Here is a 13,261-nt window from a genome sequence, read left to right as displayed (position 1 = left end):
GACGTCAGGAGGAGGGGGGAAGAATGGCTTCAGAAATGGAGAGGAATAATTGGAAGAGAAGGCTGAAGAAGGCCACGAGTGAAACCGAAGAAGCCGCCATTCTTTTCTTGCTCTCCTCTCCTTTCCTGTCCTGTCCTCTCATTATTATATGCACAACAATTATTATATACAATTAATGTTGGACCCTTTTCTATCTTTAAAACTCTTTTTTATTCCACTTTTTATTATTTAATTTATTTCAAAATCATCACACATTGCTGATAAAAAGAAAATTATCTAAACACGTACCAACTAATAATCTGATATAACCATTGTGCTGTTTATATATAACTGACCATTTCGAAGGCCAAAACAAATTTTGATGGAATGGTAAGACTAAGATTTGATCAAAAATGTTTCTTCGTGATTCTTTTTATTGAGTTTCTTCTCGATTTTTTTCTTTTCAATTTTTTAAGACGTGACATGTTTTTTAAGTGGCCGAAGGCAGAAAAAAAAAGTTCTAAGGTTTTTTTTTTATCTTTTACCTTTTTATTTCTTACCGTTCATAAAAGTGAAAAAAGGGAATAAATACTTACAAAACTATTATGAAATTGTTTAATTCGAACAAAAATAATACGATCATATCGCCTGATTCTACGAACCAAAATGAGATCTTATGCAGTTTTGATAAAATAATATATGTAAATTATATAATAATAAAAAAGTAAAAAATATATATATTTATATTTGTGTGTGGATAACTATCCCTTGCAAAGCCAACAAGATTGTGGGTCATATAATAATTAAAGGCATTTAATTTCATCACTCATCAATCGTCACATCCATTTTCACGGCCTTTTTTTGTATGTTTAATATAGGAGTATTAATTAACTCAAATGATTTTCTAAATTCAATTTTTCTATAACTTGTTTTTTAATCAACAACAATAAGTTTAAAACGATAATTTTGATGGTAAAAAGTTTTAAATAACAAAGTTTTCATCATTTAATGTGTTTTAAGTATAAAAAACATTCAAGAGTTATCACAATACAACAAAAAAAGATATAAGTTTAAATGCCTAGTATAGTCATTTCAAACATATATTCTAAAAGAAGCAAGCAATTCCATCTCCTTCAAAAGCTTTAATGTGTCAAAAAGTAGTATGCTAGATTTACAATAACATAGTGAGACGTTAAGATTCGACAATCTAAAGGCATCTCTAACCTATCATCATATCTCATATTTTACATCATTGAGATTTATCTTCAATCCTACATAAACTTCATCACCAAAATGATGTAAATAAATAATATATAACACAATTTTGGTGCTATATTGTTCTGTTACACCAAAATAATGTTAAACTTTCATATATCATTTTTAGTCCTTAATTCTAATGTTTATTTGATTCTACTTTATAAAAAACGATAGGTATATTCTAAATATAATAATTATTTATTATAATATTATGTTACATATTAACAATAGCCCCTTTCCACTTAATACTTAACAATCCGTCTTATAAGGAGGTCTAATTCATACTTCATTTCTAGTTTTCTACTTAATACTTAACAATACCTCTTAATGATTAACTTTTAATCTTTAGATTATAATGATATACTTTTTACTAATTATTATAACTTTTAATAATTAGATTATGATTGCATACTTTTTATTAACATATTTATAATTAATAGTTTTTCTAATATATGAATGATTAATACTTATAAATCTATTTACTAAAATATTGTTTATTTTATTTATTCAATAGATAAGTTATAACAGATTAAAGTGTTTGAATTTGTTCTGAAACCACTAAACTTTATAAAATGAATTATTATTACTACTTTAACCTTTTATGACATATTAAAGTGTTTATATTAGATAACTATTTTAAAATTTATTTATGTCAAATGTTAATGTCAAATTGTATACTAAAATCATTGAAGTTTATCAAAAAAAATTATTGTTACTATTTTAACCTTTTATAATAGACTAGAATTGTTGGTATAGATAAAAACTGCCAAATCTATATGATTTTTATTCATGAAACAAAAATACATTAGTTAAACCGTTAAAATGACTAAAACATATTAGATTTTTTTTGAACGACAGAAAAATTACAATTTATTCTTAAAATCTACTGTAAAGGTTGTTTATATTTTAGCAAAATTATAATATGTTTTTTGAAGTGCTTTTTATGAGAATTTTATGACTTGATTTTACAAAACCCATTCTTCAATGGGCATGAAATCCGTTCAGGGTCACAAAGAGTTAAATAATATAATAAAATAATAACGGGTGGAAATGGGATTAACTAGACTTGTTGGCCAACTTTTTGCTTATTGGAAATAACGTACAAAACACATTCTTTAATGTGTTGAAACTAACAATTTTTACTCATTGGCTAAAACAATAAAAAAAGTTGCAAGAAATAAATAATAGATAAATGTGACACCAATAAATCAATGATTAAGAGGGTATGTGTATAAAATCGGCGTATATATAACAGTCCCCAAATATAACCTTATGTAGACATGTGGAATCAAACTAATTCAATAATTATCACTCATGGAATCTCATATAATAAGAAAGTGCATTGTATAATCCAAACATATGTTCAAAGTAGTATGTACCAACCTCACAAATGTAGAGAATCTCACATAGTTTCTACAAGTATACTTGACATTAAAGATCACCTATATATAAATGATTGACTTTAATTAAAACAACTAACTTTTTTTTGGAACCGGCAAATATATATTATATAAAACATCAACCCTAACAAGGTGTCAGAGGAAGGAGAAAGAAAACAAAAGACAGAGTTCAATTACAAACAATTTAACGAGGATATAATCCAATCATCCCAATTAATACTACCCCTGCCATATCTACGTTTTACCCACAGAAATGTCATAGACTTAATCGAATCCACAACTTTAACCGGACCAGCAATACCGCCATTGAAGATTCTATCATTCCTGGCACGCCATATAGCCCACAGAGCGCCATAGAGGATCGAGAACAAAGCCTTCTTCTTGCAATTGGAACCTATCTCCAATCTGACACCCTCATCAATAATTCCTCTAACCGAGTTGACGTTTATCTTCCCAATGCCGCCCCACATCTCCAGACTCCTCCACACATGATCCGCAAACGGGCAGTCCACTAGGAGATGGTCAGAAGTTTCTAACCTCGAGATACATGCACTGCACCATTGAGAGTCTACCTTAACATTTATGCGGCTAAGGTCCAACAAAAGGTGAGGTTAGTTAGTTGTTTTAATTCGTATACATAAGTGATAAATTAAAACAACTAACTAACCTCACCTTTTGTGATTAGAATCTCTCAATCCCGGTTAATCAATCGATAAATTAAATATCCTCCTACCTTTTTATCCTACTAATCCTCCTACCCATTAAAATGATGACATGTGTCATATTATTATCCTAAAATATCATTAAATCTCATTAAATATTACACATGTCACCATTTCATTGGATAGGAGGATACATGTCACCATTTCATTGGGTAGGAGGATATATGGGAAAAAAGTAGGAGGATATTTAATTTCTCTAGTCAATTATGTAATCAAAGTACTCTTAACATATTCATAAGGAAGAATTAGAAGCAATTGAATGACCAATGCGCCTCAAACGAACAAGTAGTAAACTTATGTGACAAACAATACATCACACAACACCTTATGAATTGCACTAAAGTATAAAATCTATCTTCTCAACACTTTTAGAATTGTAATTCATAAGTTGTTACCAAGATGTTATTTCAATGTTTTTTTTTTGAAACAATTTATACATAGCATTTAATAACACTCACTATACAATTAACTATTTTATTTTGGGTTTTTTATATTTTATAACATAACAACTTACTATGTCAATGTAATTCTTGCTAATTTTTTTTTTTTTATCTTTAAGGTAAAGAACTCTACGAATTTTCTTTTTTTTTGTATTAATTGAAAGACCCACACAATGATATTTTTATGTTTTTTTTTTATCTTTAATAATTGTATATTTCATGGACACTATGTGAAGTAATGCATAATCTAAGCGTACGTTAAGAGTCTTTAAAGGAGGTGTTATATTGGTTGGCAAATGACTTAATTACCACATACATTTCTCATTTGGATGAGTTGTAACAATGATACTAATTCAGTGGAATTTAATGTGTTTTTTCAGCGGATGGTGATGTTGTGGTGGGAGGGTTGTCGTTGGGTACCGAGGAAGCGGGGAGATGGTTGATGGCTCACGACTATGAAACTGAATGACACGGACACCGAAGAAGATAACATTTTCATTATTTGTATTTTATTACAATATTGTATAATTAAAGTTATACAAATTAAAAATAAATTAATTACATGATTAAAATAAATTAAAATTTTAACAAAAATACAACGTTCTATTATTGAAGATAAAAAAAATACAAAATTATAATTAAAAAAACTATAAAAATTTGAATATTAACTCTTTCAGACAATTGAAAAACGATCATACAAAATTTACTAAGCGAAAACTAAAGTTGATGCCCTTTATTTTAGAAAACCAGTCGGTTTTTTCCATAACATTTCTTAGTAGTTTGTTGTTACCTATATGAATATTTATAGTAAGTTGCTACAACCGCCGCTAGGGTTAAACCTTACGAGGAAGACTCAAACCCTGATAATTACAAAATAAAAAATTGTCTTTCACTGTTGGCGTCGGTTTCTTATCCTCATCGTCATGATTTTGTTGCCTATATTATATATGTTTCGTTAAATATTGACGAAGTTTGTTGTGTGTTTCTTCGTTTTGTATTCTCAAAACCCTCGCATAATATTTCATGGTGTCGACTTGTATTTGTGTAAATGGTTAAGTAAATCGTTCATATTATACATACAAATAGCCCAAGCCTTATCTTCTATTACTATGCTATTTAAAATGACACAATCAGTCATAACCTACTTTATTTTTGCCTTATCCTATGATCATGTAGAGTGTTTTATTATGTGTCATTTTCTCCTGAGCACTCAAAGAGCATGTTCAACGTCCTTCCTTTACGATTCTTGTGTTAACATGAACACTTTTATTTTTCCATCCTGTGAACATGAGCATGATTTGACAAATATAGCATACTCTACTTATCTCCCATCCCCGATGTAATGTAATGCCCAAAATGACATTAATTTCCATTCATAATATATGGTAAATCATGTGTTTTTGCATGTAGAGTGTCGTTGAATATCGAAGACGTACCTAACACATTTAGGTCATTGTTTGACCCTGACATCCTAAATAATGCATACCAAAACCATAGATCGTTCGAAACCACTGATTCCAACATTATAGTCAACACTTCATGACCACCTCGTGTGAATTAACATCATCATGCATTAAAAGAACATTTCCATTCCGAATGTATACAATTAATTCTACGTAACATTCAAGGGAAATAGTGATAGTTTGACGTGCAATGTACAATTATTTAACCTCATTTCTCGTAGGCTTCCACGAATATGTCACAGTAAAGTTCTACGACATACTCACAAAAGAAATATGCACGCTATCGATTTGTTTTCCTAAATATATTTAAATGCTCATATAATGTGTCTGTGGTGACATCGTATGCCAAAAGTCGAAGTGCGGCTATACACTTTTGTAGGAACTAAAATCGTATCTACTTGATAACATCTCATCTCAAATGAAAACATTCATAGTTATCTTCCAAAGCATTAGCTATACGTAAGATTAAACGTTTATTATCACGAAAATGCCGTTTAAATTGAATATGGTCGTATAGGCAATCATTGACAAAGTAAGCACTTACCGTAAGTATGTGTCGTGCTATCATCCATGTTTATTGAAATTATATTCTCTTGATGGCGTTTTAACTTTCAGTTTATTAACCAGCAATATGATTGGTGGTTGTCGAGGTCAACAAAATAAATACCCTAAATATTATACGTTAAATAGTGTATAATGGTAAAGTGATCGAATCCACTAAGATTGGTTCAATTTATAACTCTCCGAAATCTTTTTTGTACAAATACTTGTGAAACGAAAATAAAAGTAAAAATGCAGGTTTTAATCGTTTGGCTATTTAAAGAAACTAAAATCATACGAAGACTTGGAAATTACAATTCAACAAAAAAAAAAAGAGTTTCATATAAATCAGTGAGAGAAATATGGTTGAATTTGGCTTTAATCACATGAACTAGTAGCGAAGCTAGGATCAAAGTAAAAAGGTATCTCCAAAAAAATTCGAAAAAATTACACTGCTGATTTTTTTTTGAGGGGGCATCTCGGGCTACCCTGGAACCACCTAGCTTCGCCCATGACATGAACACTTAGTTAATTATCATTAGACATGATAGTGCAAGACTTTTGGTTCGATTTAATTTGACTATAACAATCCAAAAAGATTGAGATCACTTAAACTTTTTTTAGTTAGTAAAATAACTAGAAAAGCTCATAGTATATTTCATTAGTTAGCGTTACAATTTCCATTAAGCACATAATTAGTGAAAGTTAACTAGCATTAAGAACTAAAAAGTCACAAAATCCAAGAGGAGTCAATATGATTTCACTACCATGTTGGAGAAAGTGTTTTTATGATTGTGTGAAGCAAAAAAAACCACCATAAGAACCATATGTTGCTTGCGAATTTTAAGATCTATTACCTAATCAATAAATTAGTCAACTAATCACTGCATATACATATAACCTCATGAATAAAGACATATAGATAGAAAGAAGTTCAAATGCAAAACACTTTCATAAAATCACCAAAAGCTCATAAACAGTCTTCAAACAACTAATCATCCATGAATTTCACCAAAATCAACCGGTAGTAGTTTAGCCTAACATGGCTAAACTCAAGAAAACAAAATAAAAATAGATTGTACCAAATATGTAGCAAGATTACAGGATAAAAAAAATGTTTCTTCAAGACCTTCAAAATCTCATGAGAAAAGCCTCAAAATCAGATGTGCAAAAGTGTGGAAAAGAACCACACCAACCTTTCTCAAATAACCAACAATGTAAAATTCTGGAAGTACCTCAACATGCCTTGTGCAGGGCACGCAGAGCTATGCGGGTGGCATGCATAATGGGATTTTTGCATCTTGGGCCTGCATTGTTTTAGCCCACTGGCTCGGTTTGCTTCCCATCAGATTGTAGTCCATAATCCTCCAAGATTTCTTTAATTTTAGGCCCACTTCACCTCCTCATAGTCGTCCCAAGCTCGAGTACTCGCTCGATCAATTATATCCGTATGCTCACATATTCCTCCATCTTTTTTTATTACATGCCCATCTCTCTTCATTCATTCACTATTCAACAAGTTCATTTTTGTATTATTCCACAAGTCATCAAGCCAATGATTTTTCATTCTTCAAGTCTGGTTGATTCCCATGATTCCTAAACATCTCCGCTCCACATCAGTCTTCTAAAAATTTGTAGTTATGCTCAAAGACTATAAAATACCCAATATAGAAAATAACAAAAATGAAAATATGCATGATGATTAACTATAATTGAAATGAAATATGTTAAAATAAACTATAAATATAAATAAAATGAAAAGTGACTTTTGTTTCCAGGAATGATGTGTGAAAAAGGTAATATGCACATGTAAAATTGTTCATCACTTTAGTGTGAAATATATAGAAATTCTGATAAAGAAGTTATGATACTTATAGTGTGAAAAAGGTAGTATGTACATGTAAAAATTAATTTGTTATTTTTAACAAGTTTTTTTAATGGTTAAATTGTCATATAACCGTTAATCTTTTTTTTTCTCCGTCGTCTATGCTCGTAACCATGGCTTACGCCACATCACGCCTACGGGACACCTGGAAATGGTGTTCACGCGTGACTAACATGCCACATCAACCTTACAAATAACTACTAAAATATATCGTTTTGCCAAATATATATGTAGAGTAAGAGAGATAAGAAAAAAAAATTAAATTGCCCTCATGTTAGAGGCACATGAAGGCACCAACGTCTAAATTTTGATGCAAAAATTGAAGTTTAGCTACTTAAAAGTCTTAAACCCCAAATTTGACAAACACACTGACCAAATTTGAAGTTGTATCATTAAAATGCTACCAAAATTCAAACCAACCTAAAAAAATGATAACTTTTGTGATTATTTATTTTATAAAAGTTGTCGCACTCAACAAAATTTATGAATGAATTTAACCGTATAAATATCTTATTGTTAACTGAAATATTAAATTCTTACAACATCATAATAAAAAATACGAAAAATTAAGTGGGAAAAACTGCATATTTCAGGTGAAAATTTTGGAGCATTCAAATTTGACTTAAAACTTGAATTTGCAATTAGTCAAAATTTAAATGAAATCTTCCTTTTGCCTTCCCGCGGGTTTCAAATTTCCCCCAAATATGTTCTTTATCTTCTTCCCGGGTTTCTTTCTTCAAATCATTCCTTTAAAGAAAAAACCCAATTCACTATTCTTCCAATCTCCATCAATCTCTTTCCCTTTGATTCAATTTCAAGCCCAACAACAATGGAGAACAAGCTTCATAGCTTGCCACCTCACAAAAGATTCAGGGCAATACACCCAGAAAACCCAATTAATCATCAAGAATCCAATACGCTGATTTCTTCAAGCCTTCCGGCGAAAAAGAGAAAAGAATCCAGAGACCCACCGTCGTTTCTTACCAGTCCTGATGCTGCCATCTCCGCCTCCGCCGCCACCTACTGTTTACCCGCCAAAAAACGAATCTATGCCGTTCACCCGGATTTTCTTCCCCCGAAACCCAGTTCTCCGTTTGATCTCAATCTCGAGTATAACCCGATATTGGAAGAAGACATCGCTTCTGTCACTGTAAATGTTTCAAAGAAAGTCGAAGAAATTGATGATATTAGAGTGAAAAAGGGAGAAAAAGAAGAAGATGAGGATGAGGATGGGATTCTGTGTGCTGTATGTCAAAGCACAGATGGGGATCCATCAGATCCGATCGTATTTTGCGATGGTTGTGATCTAATGGTTCACACCACTTGCTATGGTAATCCCCTCATTAATGGTGTTCCTGAAGGTGATTGGTTTTGTTCTCAATGCCAAATCACTGATAAAAACAAGGATTCATCTTGTTGCCTTTGTCCCTTCAATGGCGGAGCTTTGAAGCCAACCAATAACGGACTCTGGGCTCATATTGTATGTGCATTGTTCATCCCCGAAGTGTTTTTTCATGACCCAGAAGGTCGAGAAGGGATTGATTGTTCAAAAGTTCCATTAAGAAGATGGGGAAAGAAGTGTTATGTTTGCAGGAAAACACATGGGTGTGCCATTGATTGCTCTGAGGAAAACTGTGGTTTGAGTTTTCATGTGACTTGTGGATTGAAAGAAGATCTGTGTATTGAGTACAAGGAAGGGAGAAACAAAGGCGCCATTGTTGCTGGATTCTGTAAACGCCATAGTGATTTGTGGATAAAGGTAATAAACCAACAATTTCTTTAGTAGATTTGATTATTTGTAATGATATATTATGACATGTTATTGGATATTGATTTGATTGCAGCAACAAGGAACAGGGAAATACAAGATTGTTGCAAGAAATGAAGATTGATAGTCTTTTTTTTTTTTTTGAGTCTTTGTATGGAAAGATTTGTGTTTAGCTTCTTAGTGTTTTTGATAGTCAATAATAGGTCTAGAAATTTGAACTTTTAATTTTATGTAATTTTTAGAGTAATTTAGATTCTATTTTTATTGACACTTTCTAGTTTCTCCGTTTCGTAATGTAACACCCAAAGATTAATGTAACACCCCAAGATCAAAGAAGGCAAAAAAAACTAAAATAGGGTTTAAGGTGGAAAATTCCAAAGATTAAAGGGAGTTGATTCGTATATAATATTTTTTTTTTCTATACATAATAATTTGTAATCATTATTTGTTGACCTTTAATCTTTGTAATATTTTTAAAGAATATAACTCATATCATATGAGCAATATATGAAGTTTCAAAAGATGCAAAATCGCTATTAAGTTGAAATTGCACTTTAAAGGTCTAATTATGATTTTAATGATTATTTGGGTTGTTTCCTTAGTTTTTTTTGCTATTACTTGACAAATGATTAAAGATTTTGTCTAGATATTTTTAAAGACTAATATTATGTAACCGCAAATGAAATATGCGTATCAAGATTTTTACGAGTATTAGTTTACATGAAACTTTAGTGTTACCCATATTGTCATGAAGAACTTAAAATGGGCCGATCCACAAAATACATGGTGAGAATTCTGCCATTTGTCAATTTCATCTCCACATCATCAAACTAATATTCACATTTCATCAAAGGCCCAGAAAAAAAGATTGTGTATTCTTCTTTGTTAAGAGTTTGACTTTAATGGCTTCCCATTTCTTGACTCCCAACAATTTCAGACTCCAACTTCTCGTTTCATCAAAACCCCAATTCAATTCACATCTCAAATCATCTAATCGGTTTCAATTAAGCATACCCATAGCCAGATTTTCTTCATCGATTCGCTCTATGGGTTCTTCATCTTCATCATCTCAGAAACCAGACACCTCACCTCAAGGTCTCTTAAGTTTTTATATTATAGAATTAAGCCACCCGATTCTTCAATTTTCATAAGCAGATTCACTTTTTGATCACTTGCAGAGACAGGAAACATGGATTTCAAATCTGTTAGCGATCAAGAATGGAAGAAGAAGCTTACTGGAGAACAGTTTTACGTAACTCGACAAAAGGGAACAGAAAGGGCCTTCTCTGGGTATTCATAACTCAATTTCTTCCATTAACGATTCATGGAGACAACAATTTTCGAAATTTTGACAAATTTATGTTGCAGGGAATACTGGAACACGAAAACCGCTGGGATTTACCATTGCATCTGCTGTGATACTCCATTATTCGAGTAAGTTGAGAAACAAATAGCAAAGTAGCAAACCATAAACGAATAAAGATTCTTCATTCTTGTTTTGTTTGAATTTGAAAATGGAAAGGAATTTGTGGGTTTGATTGAAGGTCATCGACGAAGTTCGATAGTGGAACTGGCTGGCCTTCATATTATGAACCAATTGGAAGCAACGTGAAGTCGAAGTTGGATTTGTCGATCATTTTCATGCCTCGACAGGAAGTTTTGTGTGCAGCTTGTGATGCTCATCTTGGTCATGTCTTCGACGATGGTCCTCCGCTTACCGGAAAACGTTACTGCATCAATAGGTATTATCTCAATGTTGTCGACTTATTTGTGGTGTTTTTCAGAGATAATTGTTGTCAGTTTGGAGTAAATGTTTGTTGTTTTTGTAGTGCTTCCTTGAAGTTGAACCCGAAGTAGGAGGATCCTGTGTTAGGAACCAAGCAAAAACAGAAGTGGATAGAAGTTTTTTTTTTTGTTTTTGTATTGTCATATTGTGAATGTAACATGGCATGATGGGTAAAATGATAACCAAATTGAATGTTTTTATTGTTGGAAGTTTGGTATTAATAAGAAGAATCCTTTGTGGGAGTTGTCTGAGGAGGAAGATAGCAACTTGAGAGGCATTGGAAGCCTTTGTCTTTAGATTATAATAAATGGATAAACTAAAGGGTCATTGTACCGACCAACTTATATGTTGTTTTGTAGATTATTCTGATGTGTTGATTTTGGATTTGGGAGTTGTCCTCATGTAGAGAGAACATGTGATTGCTTATGCTTATGGTTATTGTTTCTCCCTTTCTATATATGATCAAGAAGGTTCAGGTGGAAGGATTAAAAAAGGAGAATTGGAAGGCAGAGTGAATCAGGAGGTAGATTCTATTGTTCATCAGAGATAGTCAGGGCTTGTTGATCTAATGTGGTAGGGTTTTGGTCCCGATTACTGGTGGGGTTAGGCAGACAGTGCTAGAAGAGGCTCATAAGTCGAAGTTCTCAATCCATCCTAAGGACACGAAAATATATAGGGGTCTCAAGTTGAGCTATTGGTAGCTCTGTATAAAGAGGGAGATAACATGCTTTGTGGAGTGGTGCTTGACTTGTCAGAAAGTCAATGCCAAACATCAGAAACCTTACGGTAAGATGCGACCGTTGCCCATTCCCATGTGAAAATGGGAAGAGGTCAACATGGATTTTATCACGAAGTTGTTGAGGAAGACACATGGAGTGGATTCTATCTGGGTCATTGTCGATAGAATGACAAAGAGTGTTCATGGATGTGGTGGTTCGACACGGGGTGCCAGTTTAGGTGGTTTCAAATTGATATGTTTGTTTCATCTCCAAGTTTTGGAGGAAGTTTTATGAGGAGTTGGGCATTCAGGTACATTTTAGTAGAACATATCACCCCCGACCAATGGATGAAGTGAGTGGACGATGATATGCTCAGGGAGTGTGCTTGATTTTAGTGGGAGTTGGGATACTCATCTTTTATTGGCCGAGTTCTCGTACAACAACTATCATGCTAGTATTGATTGACCACCTTTCTAAATGTTGTACGGAAGGAAATGTAGGCCCTCGGTTTGTTGGGGAAAGTTGGGCATCAGGTCATGGGGAGTACTGAAGTAGTGCTCAAGTCTATTGAATTGATACAACAGGTGTGTGATAGGTTTTGAATAACGCAAAGTTGATAGAAGAGTTATGCATACCATCGATAATCAGATATGTAGTTCCAAGTGGGGGATTTAGTGTTGCTGAAGGTGTCACCTTGGAAGCGTGTCATTCGGTTTCAGAAGCGCGGCAAGCTAGACCCTCGGTTTATCGGTCCCTTCAAGATTATTGCCTCCGTGGGCAAGGTTGCATATAAGTTGGAGTTGCCTGATGAGCTCAGTCAAATCCACAACACTTTCCATGTCTCTCAGTTGCATAAGTGTTTGACCGATGATTCTGAGGTGATTCCTTTGGATGAAATTCAGGTTGATGATCGCCTAAACTATGTAGAGAGACCAATTGCGAATCTCGACAGGAATGCAAAGACTCTGCATAGCAAAGTGGTGAACCTTGTGCAATGGCAGCATCAAAAAGGCTCTGAGTGGATGTGGGAGCCTGGGGATGAGATGGTAGAGCATTACCCAAAGTTATTTGCAACAACGAACTTCGAGAACAAATTTTGATTCAAGTGTGGGAGAGTTGTAACACCCGTGTTCCCATGTATTTTCATTATGGCTTAAAATATAAAATGTTTGCAATTTCAATCCTTATGCGGGGTGTACTTCGTGAGTACGTTGAGCGTAATTCATTAAAAGGTGGTGGGGCTCTTTTGAGTAGATTGGGCATACACGAAATGTACACACGACGTACTCACACAAATCCCAA

The 13,261-nt window shown here is 33.0% G+C and overlaps 2 protein-coding genes across 2 annotated transcripts; both read left to right on the top strand.

Moving 5' to 3' along the window:
• Positions 1-8,421: 8,421 nt before the first annotated feature.
• LOC145064916 (RING/FYVE/PHD zinc finger superfamily protein) lies at positions 8,422-9,860 on the top strand. Its single transcript, XM_079012280.1, has 2 exons — positions 8,422-9,445; positions 9,531-9,860. The coding sequence occupies exons 1-2, from the start codon at positions 8,516-8,518 to the stop codon at positions 9,576-9,578; spliced, it is 978 nt and encodes a 325-aa protein (XP_078868406.1). The 5' UTR covers positions 8,422-8,515; the 3' UTR covers positions 9,579-9,860.
• A 444-nt stretch (positions 9,861-10,304) lies between these two features.
• MSRB1 (methionine sulfoxide reductase B 1) lies at positions 10,305-11,491 on the top strand. The gene is made up of 5 exons (XM_079010528.1): positions 10,305-10,549; positions 10,633-10,744; positions 10,823-10,888; positions 10,999-11,196; positions 11,284-11,491. The coding sequence occupies exons 1-5, from the start codon at positions 10,357-10,359 to the stop codon at positions 11,309-11,311; spliced, it is 597 nt and encodes a 198-aa protein (XP_078866654.1). The 5' UTR covers positions 10,305-10,356; the 3' UTR covers positions 11,312-11,491.
• Positions 11,492-13,261: the final 1,770 nt, after the last annotated feature.

This window comes from Lactuca serriola, chromosome 7, assembly GCF_051521515.1.
Source record: "Lactuca serriola cultivar US96UC23 chromosome 7, Lser_US96UC23_V15, whole genome shotgun sequence".
NCBI classification, from domain to species: Eukaryota; Viridiplantae; Streptophyta; class Magnoliopsida; order Asterales; family Asteraceae; genus Lactuca; species Lactuca serriola.
Note: the sequence above shows the minus strand (reverse complement) of the source record. Positions and strands in the feature narration are given on the sequence as shown.

What these genes read in the sequence shown, in the direction of transcription:
- MSRB1 (XM_079010528.1), top strand. Translation starts at nt 10,357, where the DNA reads ATGGCTTCCCATTTCTTGACTCCCAACAATTTCAGACTCCAACTTCTC. An exon ending in ACAGAAAGGGCCTTCTCTGG is followed by an intron (nt 10,745 to 10,822) that starts GTATTCATAACT and finishes TTTATGTTGCAG; the next exon opens with GGAATACTGGAACACGAAAA. An exon ending in AAACGTTACTGCATCAATAG is followed by an intron (nt 11,197 to 11,283) that starts GTATTATCTCAA and finishes TTGTTTTTGTAG; the next exon opens with TGCTTCCTTGAAGTTGAACC.
- LOC145064916 (XM_079012280.1), top strand. Translation starts at nt 8,516, where the DNA reads ATGGAGAACAAGCTTCATAGCTTGCCACCTCACAAAAGATTCAGGGCA. An exon ending in ATAGTGATTTGTGGATAAAG is followed by an intron (nt 9,446 to 9,530) that starts GTAATAAACCAA and finishes ATTTGATTGCAG; the next exon opens with CAACAAGGAACAGGGAAATA.